The sequence below is a fragment of the Zootoca vivipara genome, chromosome 3 (assembly GCF_963506605.1).
Source record: "Zootoca vivipara chromosome 3, rZooViv1.1, whole genome shotgun sequence".
Classification (NCBI taxonomy): Eukaryota; Metazoa; Chordata; class Lepidosauria; order Squamata; family Lacertidae; genus Zootoca; species Zootoca vivipara.
Window position 1 is genome coordinate 88,330,780 of NC_083278.1, and position 12,106 is coordinate 88,342,885.

At 43.4% G+C, this 12,106-nt stretch overlaps 1 protein-coding gene across 4 annotated transcripts in view; it reads right to left on the reverse strand.

Moving 5' to 3' along the window:
• GALNT14 (polypeptide N-acetylgalactosaminyltransferase 14) overlaps nucleotides 1-12,106 on the reverse strand; it is a 233,723-nt gene that overhangs the window by 78,800 nt on the left and 142,817 nt on the right. For all 4 annotated transcript variants that reach the window (XM_035111477.2, XM_060272962.1, XM_035111479.2 and 1 more), the window contains one exon: nucleotides 2,189-2,287. In XM_035111477.2, the coding sequence (XP_034967368.1) occupies nucleotides 2,189-2,287 (99 nt within the window). The remainder of the gene's footprint in view (nucleotides 1-2,188; nucleotides 2,288-12,106) is intronic.

Consider the following 12,106-nt stretch of genomic DNA (forward strand, 5'->3'; position numbering starts at 1 on the left):
CGACACCTGGTCTCTTATTTCTTCGAAATTTTTTAACTCTTAGCTGGTTTTCTTCTTCTTTTAATAATGATTGATAAACAGGCCAATTTCCATTTGTATTCTTCCTCTTCACTGCAAGTGCTTCAATTGGTGAGATCCACCAAGGCACTTTTGGTTCGAGAAGGTTTTTATATTTTTCCCAGGATTTCCTGATGATATGGTCCAGAAAGTTTCTATGGGCTCCAACCTTCCAATAACCCAGGTAGGTATGCCAACCATACCTGTTGTTGTACCCTTCCAGATCTAACAATTCTGGGTTTTTGAGTGCGCACCACTCCCTTAACCAGGTAAGACAGGCCACCTCATAATACAGTCTTAAATCTGGCAGTACGTAGCATTTCTTAGGGCTGTGCATGGACCCCACAATGGACCCCTGGATTGGGCCAATTTGCTCTGTTCTACCCAAGGGACCATCCACCTCACATTGGAGCTGTCCTTGAAGCAATTGGAGAGGGCAAAGCTAAGAGTTTTTAAAGAATTTTTAAAACCCTATATTTACCCCTATTTTAAAACACAGTTCAGAGGTGGATGGCGGATCCAATCTTGCATGAAGAATGGTCTTTGCAAGCTTGCAGTGAAGTATTATCTGCCCAAAGCTGAAGGTACAGACGAGGAGGTTCTGGCCCAAAATAAGAAAGTGTTTTAACACGGTTTGGACGGTTTGTTTGTTTTAGCTGCAGAAAAGGAGCACATTTTTCCCCTTACATAATATGTGCACATGCTGTTCCTGTCATTTACACGCTTATTTTACGCATGCACCTTACGTGCCTAATTACATCACCATCTCATATTTCCAGCTACACATTATTTTGCCAGCTAAACCATTTTGTATCCAATTGCACACCAAACACACACACACACACACACACACCATGGGCACATTTTCACAGCACTCTTTTAAGGCCGGCAGGTATTCAAATGGCAGATATGGGGTTGAGGTTTAGGGGTTTGCCTAAGGTTTGAGGCTGAGTTAAAACTTGAACCAGGAAAACTCCACAGCTAACAATCTTAACTGCACCAGTTCCCAGTCCTCACAAATAACACAAGACAAAAGTGGACAGCAATATAGGCCAAACGCTGTGCAGGTCAGCGTCTATACACGCAAGGTCAACAAAAATGGGCTAAAGAAGAGAGGGCAGCCATCCTGTCTCTTTGCTGTATGGTATGCATAAAGCGGCCAATTTCTGACAATCTCATCTTATGCCTTTGGTTGGTGAGAATCAGTTGCAGTGATTTTTCCTGATATAATTTCAAGCCTTTCACAAAAATCAATGACTGTTATAAATAACACTATGACAACATCTTCTCTCTAGTTCCTTGAAAGTTTTCTTCCTCTGAAAAAGAGACAATCTTTCTCTCCATTCTTAAGATCACTATATATGTGTGTGAATTTACAGAACTTTGAGCTTACCTTATGATTGCAAGGTGGCCTAGTGTCATGTGTATGGGCTCCCACAGGATTTTTTTTGGGGGGTGGGTGGGTGGGTGGGATGCAAAGTAAAATACTGAAAGCAGGCCAAGCTAGAAAAATATTGCTGGCACATTTTGCCCTTTATCCCAGGTTCTACACATGCTAGAAACCTGTTCTTAAAAATGAAATCTGGGAGTCTGGGGATTACGGTTCATTTAGAGCAGGCATCGCCAAACTGCGGCCCTCCAGATGTTTTGGCCTACAACTCCCATGATCCCTAGCTAACAGGACCAGCTGTCGGGGAAGATGGGGATTGTAGTCCAAAACATCTGGAGGGCCGAAGTTTGGGGATGCCTGATTTAGAGAGCAAGTAGCTGCTCCTTCCTCCCCATGTTTTCTGATCTGATAACGTCCCACAGAAGGTGCTATATAATGTTCTCTTCCCCCAGGTTTTAATTGGAGTGTAGGAATCTGGGGGCTACTGGAAAGATGAGCGCACAGCATTGGTGAAATAGTTCCCAGAACAAAAGAAAGGAGACCTGCAAGCATCCCAATATGAAAGTAGGCAAAAAAAAAAAATTCTCTCCCCTTTGCTAATATTTAATTGCAATTAGTGGGGAATGGTAAAAAAGGAAGAAGATATGGGAGACAATTTTGGCGCAGCACTAGTTAATAATGCACTTGGCATCTTGGAAGCCATTTGACTGTCAACTTCACTGCCATATGACTCCGTCTTACCTTCTTATGGTTCTTAGTAGCGTGGACCTGGCCTCATTATGGAAAGTGATGATGATGCTGGTTGGTGGCAGATCTGTGCGATAGTGCAAAGTAGTGCATCTGAAGGAAGGAAGAGACAAAAATATTGCTCAGGTTATGGGATCATTAAGAGCGTGGCATTCAATAGATTTCCTTCCCAGTAGGGAGGTGCTAAGTGACAACTAAAACCCATCTGTGCAGCCCTGAAATTTGTGCCATTCATTCTTCATTAAAGCAATACTAAGTGAACATAGGTCCAATGAAATTAAACTGGGTTTGATGAGACACAGGATTGCATTGTGAAAGATTATGCCATTCTTCTAAAGAAGATGAAGAGCCGCTGGTGAGAAGTCCATCAGCACCTGAAACCCAGGATGAAACTGTGTCACTTATAGGACACTCTGTTTGTCCTATAAGCCAACCAAGATGTGCATCCTTGCCAAGCCCACCATAGCTTCTTTGCTCAGCCTCAGTGCAGGGCTTGGGCTGGATGGAAAGGAGAGAAAAAGCTCAGTGTCACCTATGTGTTGAAGGCACTCCACCCCTAGTTTCCACATCATAGAATCATAGAATCATAGAGTTAGAAGAGACCACAAGGGCCATCCAGTCCAACCCCCTGCCAAGCAGGAAACACCACCAAAGCATTCTTGACATATGTCTGTCAAGCTTCTGCTTAAAGATCTCCAAAGAAGGAGAATCCACCACACTCCTTGGTAGCGAATTCCACTGCTGAACAGCTCTTACTGTCAGGAAGTTCTTCCTAATGTTGAGGTGGAATCTTCTTTCTTGTAGTTTGAATCCATTGCTCCGTGTCCGCTTCTCTGGAGCAGCAGAAAACAATCTTTCTCCCTCCTCCATATGACATCCTTTTATATATTTGAACATGGCTATCATATCACCCCTTAACCTTCTCTTCTCCAGGCTAAACATACCCAGCTCCCTAAGCCGTTCCTCATACGGCATCGTTTCCAGGCCTTTGACCATTTTGGTTGCCCTTCTCTGGACATGTTCCAGCTTGTCAGTATCCTTCTTGAACTGTGGTGCCCAGAACTGGACACAGTACTCCAGGTGAGGTCTGACCAGAGCAGAATACAGTGGTACTATTACTTCCCTTGATCTAGATGCTATACTCCTATTGATGCAGCCCAGAATTGCATTGGCTTTTTTAGCTGCTGCATCACACTATCACTGTCACTGCAAAGCAGAAGAGAATATGTGAGTGCCAACCTCAAGGCAATATAATAAAATACGAAAGCAGGGAATGCTCTGTGTGAACAGCACATGCTGCTTCATTTCCATAATAAGAGGTGTTGGGAACCCAGCCTGGACATCATGTCTTCTGCCTCAGTTACAAACAAGTTGATAGTTTGGAGCAATAGCAGCTCGGACATTAAGATTGAGATCCTGCTCTTGAGCAAAGCCCAGGGGCAGTAAGCTAAGTCGGGGCTTTCTTGGCAGTGGCACCTTCTTTATGAAACAGGCTGTTTCATAACTATTTCAGTTTTCCCAGTTACTTAAGATGCACCTTTTTGCCCAGGCTTTCTGATTCTGTTGAAGTTGCCTTTAAGGGAAATTCTTTCTTTCTTTTTAGTCCCCTGCTTTGCCGAGCAGGTTATAGTATATATTACCGTATCTTACTGCTCTTGTAATTTATGAGCTTTCTTGGAATTTTAAGAGTATTTTTTTTATTAATGGTTAAGTTTACGTCCTTTATATGATGACTTGTGAACAACTCTGTGATATGTAATAAATAATAAGTATTGTGATCAGTACTCCGGTAATCTTTTGTTTCATAATTAATCAGAAATGATCTTACTCATAAGCAGTTTTGCTCATTCCTAGAAAGGTCACTCAAAGTAGTTAGAGGAGATCACCTCTTATGTCTCAGGATTTTGTTGGTCTTGTGGGGCTCTCCAACATGTATTCATGTAAAGTACTACATTTGGGCAAAAAAATGAAAGGCACAAATACAGGATGGGAGACACCTGGCTTGAGAGCAGTACATGTGAAAAGGATCTAGGAGTCTTGGTAGACCACAAACTTGACATGAGTCAACAGTGTGATGCAGCAGCTAAAAAGGCCAATGCAATTCTGGGCTGCATCAATAGGAGTATAGCATCTAGATCAAGGGAAGTAATAGTACCACTGTATTCTGTGTGGTGGAGTCTCCTTCTTTGGAGGTCTTTAAGCAGAGGCTTGACAGCCATATGTCAAGAATGCTTTGATGGTGTTTCCTGCTTGGCAGGGGGTTGGACTGGATGGCCCTTGTGGTCTCTTCCAACTCTATGATTCTATGATTCTATGACATTTCATCAGAGCAGAAGGTATGAGCCTTGGCTGAAAGATGCTAGAGTCTACCAGATACTAGGACCCAGGAGACTACCTGGGTTCAAATCCCCACTGGGTGACCTTAGGCCAGTCACTGTCTCTTATCCTAACCTTCCTCACAGGGTTGTTGTGAGGATAAAACAGGGAGGGGGGGAACCATGTATGTGTCCACATTGAGCTCCTTGGAGGAAAAGGTGAGATGTGAAGTAAATAAATAAATTGGTTTGCCTATTCGGACTATTTTATGCCATGTTGTATGCCTTGGTTTTTGAACTGAGATATTTATTGTTGTTCATTTAATGTGTTGCAAGCCACAATCTTGTGGGAAAGTGAAAGACGATTAAACAGATGGACAATTATGATGATGTAACATTTATGTAAAGATTCACAGATAGGTTGCCCAGTTCTGGGTCCAACATCCTACACACCTTATGCACACCTTCTGGGTCCAACATCCTGCACACCTTATGCACACCTTATCCGCACCACAATTTATGTCTTTTCATCTGGAGCTTCACAGAGTCATTCTCGCCCTGACCCAAGATAAATAATTGGCTCATGCCACCCCATTGTATCCATATCCAGTGGTGTCTGCTGCTTGTTCTTTGATGTGAATGCCTTATTGTAAAAGGTGAATTACGTGTTAACCGCACAGATGGAAATCGAGCTCTTAATGACATTCTGAATATACAAGCGACACTTCCTTGCCTTTCTCTCTCAGTGATATGCACAGCCTTGTGGCAACCCATTCAATAGGCAGGGGAACCTTTGTAGACAGATCTTTCAGATGTTTTGCCTTTCATCACACAAAAAGGGTTTTCCTCAAAGCCTTCAACACTAATTGCTTCCTCTTTTACAAAAAAAGGGGAAAGCTCTTTTGACATGTTTTGTTGGCTCTTTACCTTCAAAACTGTGCTTCCCAAACTACAAGCCACAATGGGATGGTGCTCCCTATTTGTATTAACACTGCTCTGCTCCCCTCACATTCATCTCTGGGACTGGGAAGGCAGAGGGGGAATACTCCACTAAACCTAACTAAAGTAAGGTGGAAAACCGTGTGCAAACTCAACTTCTTCCTCTTCCATGTATCTGGAATAACATGCATTTAGAGGTAGCCTGGCTCCCAGATGGAGCTGCCAAAAGATGGTGGGAAAATCTAGAGAGAGGCAGTTAGTGTTGTATTTATGTCAGAGAGATTAATAACCATATAACTTTTAGAAAACATCTGAAGGCAGTCCTGTATAGGGAAGGTTTTTTTATTATGTTTGATGTTTTATTATGTTTTTTTATATCTGTTGGAAGCTTCCCAAAGTGGCTGGGGCAATCCAGTCATATGAGTAGGGTACAAATAAAACAATAAATGATGGTGATGGTGATGGTGGTGGTGGTGGTGGTGGTGATGATGATGATGATGATGTAAGAGGCAATGCCTCTAACAATTCCCCCAACAATAAAGTTATGTCATTGAGTAAACCACCTCATGCTTTGAGGGTCACTACAGAAATCTGAGGCCACATTTTAATCTGAAATAAACACCAGCTTTAGTATTTAATTCTGGATTCCAAAGCTTACAATCCAACTTGGGAATCCAAAAAGCATGAAATCTTTTATTTGGCCTTACATCCAGCCTTTCCTGAGCTGGGAAGACCAATGTTGCTATGCTAATACAAAGCTTGGCTAAAGTCACTTTTCCATAGACCTGGAATTACAAACCAATGTTTGAAAGTTGGGGAGATGGGGTAGAGCCATAGCTGTCGAGTTCTCCCTTTTTTTAAGGGACATTCCCTTATGCTGAATAGGCTTCCTCACGAGAAAAGGGAAAACTTGACAGCTATGTGTAGAGCAAAGGGTTAGGGCAGGGGGAGGAATGCAGGGTAGGGAAAGCATGGATTGGCTCTGCTAGTGCATTCAACAGGGCCCCAAACCTGTGGTTACCCTGCCCCACTCCCAAATGTCCCAGTAAATGACAGAGACACTACTGACAGGAGTGCAGTGGCCTGGCACCAACTCACTGCCCCAGTTGCTCCTTGGTTATAAATCCAATATTTGCCATGGCTACTTTTTATAGCTCATAATAACCAATGGTATAGGTGCTCCCGAGGAAGAGTCAACAGTGGGTTGAAATAGGGGAGGAATAGGTGAGCTGCCCCTCTGCCTTCTTCAGCAATGTATTTGAGAGGAATATAGGACATGCTATTTGACTGCAATCAGTTTTTACAGACTGAGTTTAAGAATTTCCTTCCTAAGTCAGAGTGAACATCCATCTAGTCTAGAAATTTGCCTCCCAGATGACCCAGCTGGTTGCCCCTGAAATGCTCACGAGCAAAGCATGGAGAAGATGCTCTGCTTCCTAGTTTATTCCAAGCATCTAGTAATCAGTGATATACAGCCTCTGGCTGTGGAGCTTAATAGTCATATAGCTGTTGATAGACCTGTCTTCTTTCATGAGTTTGATCATAACTTTTTAAAAGGCCAACACAGCTTCTTGTGACAATAAATTCATGATAAGTTCATGATGTGTTACATGAAGATATATTGCTCCCTTCTGACAATCAATTAGTTTAGATCCAAATAAAGTCACTAGCTTTGTTTATGCTCAATTTATGCCTCTCTCTACTCAAGCGCTTGTCACATCTATGATTCCAAAACTATATTAGGGCATTGGCAACTGGCACACATCAAGACAGACTGCGCCCCTCTGGGTAGTATAAGAGCAATCACTATTTAATACAGACCAGACATTCACTATCTTAGTTGTTTTGTTTGCTGGATTCTCTTCCACCTAAACCGTCAGCGTAGCATATTGGTTAGAGTGTTGAACTGGGACCTTGGAGACCAGGGTTCAAATCCTCCCTCAGCCACAATGGCCTTGCCTAACAGTTTTCAACTAGTTACAGGTAGGTAGCCATGTTGGTCTGAGTCGAAGCAAAATAAAAAAATTCCTTCAGTAGCACCTTAAAGACCAACTAAGTTTATATTTTGGTATGAGCTTTCGTGTGCATACACACTGTGTATCTGAAGAAGTGTGCATGCACACGAAAGCTCATACCAAAATATAAACTTAGTTGGTCTTTAAGGTGCTACTGAAGGAATTTTTTTAGTTTTCAACTATTTCAAGCAATCACCTTATATATATTACAGCGAAGTGAAACTAGGACAGAAGGACTGAAGCCCAAACTCACTGAGGTCTGCATTTGTAAGTTTGTTAGGGCTGTTCTGTAGCCATTTTGAAACAGCAAAATAAACTAGTTAATCTCTGGAATTCATTAAACAACCAGGAAAAGGGATGCTATGGTTAGGGGAGGGAGACAGTGGCAGCTGTACAGGGAGAAATATTGCTGGGAAACCTCTCTGAGAAGGAGCAAGTGGCTAATTTAACAACTCTCACTGTCTAACTTTAATACCTCCACAAAGAGAGCCAGCTCCAAGTTTGAAGTGACCTCCTACATCATCATTGGACCCCTCTGGGAGGCACAGTTGGTGACAGGCACCAATAGCAGCAATGGTATTCCAGTCAGCACCAAATGACAAACCCCATTTAAATTTTCTACAATGTCCCGGATGCAGTACCACTCAGGGGCATTGTGGGAAATTTAAGGGGTGGCTCCTCAGACCTAGATACCTTGCACTGATTGGATGAGCCAGCAGACTCTGGCAGCTATTCAAAGATGCCATGTTCTGATGCCAAACCTGCCCGCAAATCTAACTGCTCAATTCTAAAAAGATAAAAATAAAGTTCACAGTGGAAAGCCCCATCGTTTGCACATGTGCCTGTTAAAAACGCCTGCCTACCTTCCCATCCTAAGGGTTTTCTGCTTTGTGCGTCTGTGTATGGAATTCTAGGCATTTTCTTGGAAATTGGAAAGCTTTTGGCGCACCAGACTCAAATATCCTTTTTAATTGAACCAGCCTTTTCTGTCAATATTGACTCCAGCAGGGCAGAAGGGATCACCCAGAGTTTACTCTCATGTTTGATTTATGCTGTACGCACAGGTTAAAAAAATTGTAAAACAGGAGATATAAAAGCAGAAATCTCAGAGGAGACCTCTAATTGTTTTCCGTTGTGTGTGGTTATAATCCAGCACAATAATGCAGAGACAAGCCATGCAATCTATGTGGAGTGAGAAAGCATAGCAAATTATGGCCAGAGGAGCCTTAAAGCTTAGGCAAAAACCTCACAGTGCCTCAGGAATTGCAATGAAAGGCTTTGCTCAGACATATTTATAGAACAAGGAACCACGGACAGGCATGTTAAGACTTCTCATTAACTGACTTGCTCTGCAATATTTCAGAGGAGGATGTCAATGGGATTTAACAAGCCTAACTGTGTGCAGGACTGCAGATCAGGTGAAGTCACTGTGACTTGGCGGGAGTGATCTAATGCCTGTGGCTTAAACAATCTTAGAAGTTGGCAGAAGTTATAGTCCCATTGTCTCCTTAGAAATCTATCAGGGTATTTGTGTGTGTGTGTGTGTGACCTTACCTTTATAAAAAGAGTCCTATTGGATCAGGTGACAGGTGCATCTAGTCCTGCATCCTGTTCTCACAGTGGCCTACCAGATGCCTATGGGATGTCCACAAGAAGGACCCGAGCACAACAGCACTCTCCCTACTTGGGATTCCGAGCAACCAGTATTCAAAGTCAACGGTGGAAGCAGAACATAGCTAGCAAAGCCAATTGCCACGGACAGCCTTAAGGTAAAGGTAAAGGTAAAGGGACCCCTGACCGTTAGGTCCAGTCGTGTCCGACTCTGGGGTTGCGCGCTCATCTCGCATTATTGGCCGAGGGAGCCGGCGTATAGCTTCCAGGTCATGTGGCCAGCATGACAAAGCCGCTTCTGGCAAACCAGAGCAGCACATGGAAACGCCGTTTACCTTCCCGCTGTAGCGGTTCCTATTTATCTACTTGCATTTTGACGTGCTTTCGAACTGCTAGGTTGGCAGGAGCTGGGACCAAGCAACGGGAGCTCACCCCGTCACAGGGATTCGAACCGCCGACCTTCTGATCAGCAAGCCCTAGGCTCAGTGGTTTAACCACAGCGCCACCTGGGTCCCCCTACCAACCATGAATTTGCCTGATCCTCTTTTAAACCCACCCACCCAAGCTAGTGGCCAATGCTAGTTCTTGTGGGAGCAATTTCCAGAGTGCAATTGTGTCGTTGAAATTCTACTCAGTATTGATCCAGAGTACATTCCAAAGTATAGGTAGCAGAGTAACAACTTAAACCACATTGCAGGAGTCCCCCCAAAATAGACCAGAGGCAATTAATATTTCATCCAGCAGAGCTTTACTGCTACTGAAGGCAAATGAGCATAATGGTCACAAATCCAGGATTGGCACTGTCCATAAGAAATCCAGTTGCAGCAGACTTAACTTAAACTTACGATAACTTATAATAAGTCTACAACTTAATGCTAAGCATACTATGTACAGAACACCACACCAGAAGGAAGAGAGATAGAAAGTGAAAGTGAAACCCAGGCTCCTTCTGGCCTTATTTTGATAGTCAGCATGACCTTGACAGAAGAGATAAGAGAACCAGTTCAAGCCAGCTGTACAGAGCTTCTCTGAAGGTATAACCCAAACATCATGAACCTTCTGCTTGTTTCTTTCACACAGAGAAGCTTTCAGAAGCTTCCATAACCCTTTTGAATTAATTAGAATAAAAAAGATCTCTATAAAGGTAAAGGGACCCCTGACCGTTAGGTCCAGTCGTGGACGACTCTCGCTCATCTCGCTTTACTGGCCGAGGGAGCCGGCGTACAGCTTCCAGGTCATGTGGCCAGCATGACTAAGCCACTTCTGGCGAACCAGAGCAGCACACGGAAACGCTGTTTACCTTCCCGCCGAAGCGGTACCTATTTATCTACTTGCACTTTGCCGTGCTTTCGAACTGCTAGGTCAGCAGGAGCAAGGACCGAGCAACGGGAGCTCACCCCGTCGCGGGGATTTGAACCGCCGACCTTCTGATCGGCAAGCCCTAGGCTCTGTTGTTTAACCCACAGCGCCACCCGCTATACATCAGATCAATACTTTCTGGACTAAGAAATGCAAACTCTGTGTCATGTGAAGTAGTACCTTCTTTTATCTATCCTGAACCTTCCAATATTCTGCATCTCCGTATGTCTACAAGTTCTGTGTCATGAAATAGAGAGAGAAACTTTTCTCTGTTTACTTTCTCTACACCGCACACAACTTTATACACAGTTTCATCCTTGTCAGTAGTTTGCTTGCTTTAGAGTTTGCAAGTGTATTTTAAGCTGGGTTTTATTATTACATTATTGTTGCTTCTAATATATTATGTAAGCTGCCTTGGGAAATAGTTCAAGAATGTTAAAAATAAAGAACACACCCAATCCGTGTGCAGCACTCAACCCACATTTAATGTACAAAAACGCCTAAGTCAGAAATCAAAGCACTGTAGGCAAAACTGTGCATTAAATGTTGCTTGAGCTACAGACTGAATGCGCGCTGAAGCAATCAGCACTGCTTTGGCGCATGACAAATGCTTCATGGACTCACTTGGCCTACAGTTACACCAGTCCACTCCCGTAATTTGACCCGCACATTGTTCTATGTTCGTAGGGTCATAAGGCAGTCTGCCACTTATATCTACCTATTCCCAAGCAAGCTTACCTTTGCAAGGCGGGAGAGGGGCTGGCTGCAGGAAGAGCTGGCGGGTGTCAGCAGAGCTCTTGCAACCTCATCCACAGATACTCCCAGAGTATCCTATTGCCCCGGGGGATACACACACAGACTGCAGCATCCAATGCCTTCCGCCTCCTTGCTGGTTTATTAATTTAGTACTATAACAGCATTATATAAAGTAGTATTATATAAAGGAGCTGTGAAAATAAAGGGAAATTAAAAAGTGGGGATTGGAGAAAACGGAATTAAGGGGAAAGGGGGTCCTGCAACAATGCAATTATAATGCACTTCCTTTATAAATGAGAACTTGAACTAGGCAGAAAAGAGCTGCCTTGAATGCTACATGCGGATAAGGACAAGGCATATGAGAGCAATGCTCTTACCAACACTGCTGGCTCCCCTGCCGATTGGACTTTTCCCCAATTAAATAAACGGTTGCATTGAATAACTTCCTGCATTGCAGAGCATGTAATATTAGATAAAGATATTATTGAGTCAACAGTGTGATGCAGCAGCTAAAAAAGCCAATGCAATTCTGGGCTGCATCAATAGAAGTATAGCATCTAGATCAAGGGAAGTAATAGTACCACTGTATTCTGCTCTGGTCAGACCTCATCTGGAATACTGTTTCCAGTTCTGGGCACCACAGTTCAAGAAGGATACGGACAAGCTGGAACATGTCCAGAGGAGGGCAACCAAAATGGTCAAAGGCCTGGAAACGATGCCTTATGAGGAACGGCTTAGGGAGCTGGGTATGTTTAGCCTGGAGAAGAGAAGGTTAAGGGGTGATATGATAGCCATGTTCAAATATATAAAAGGATGTCATATAGAGGAGGGAGAAAGGTTGTTTTCTGCTGCTCCAGAGAAGCGGACACGGAGCAATGGATTCAAACTACAAGAAAGAAGATTCCACCTAAACATTA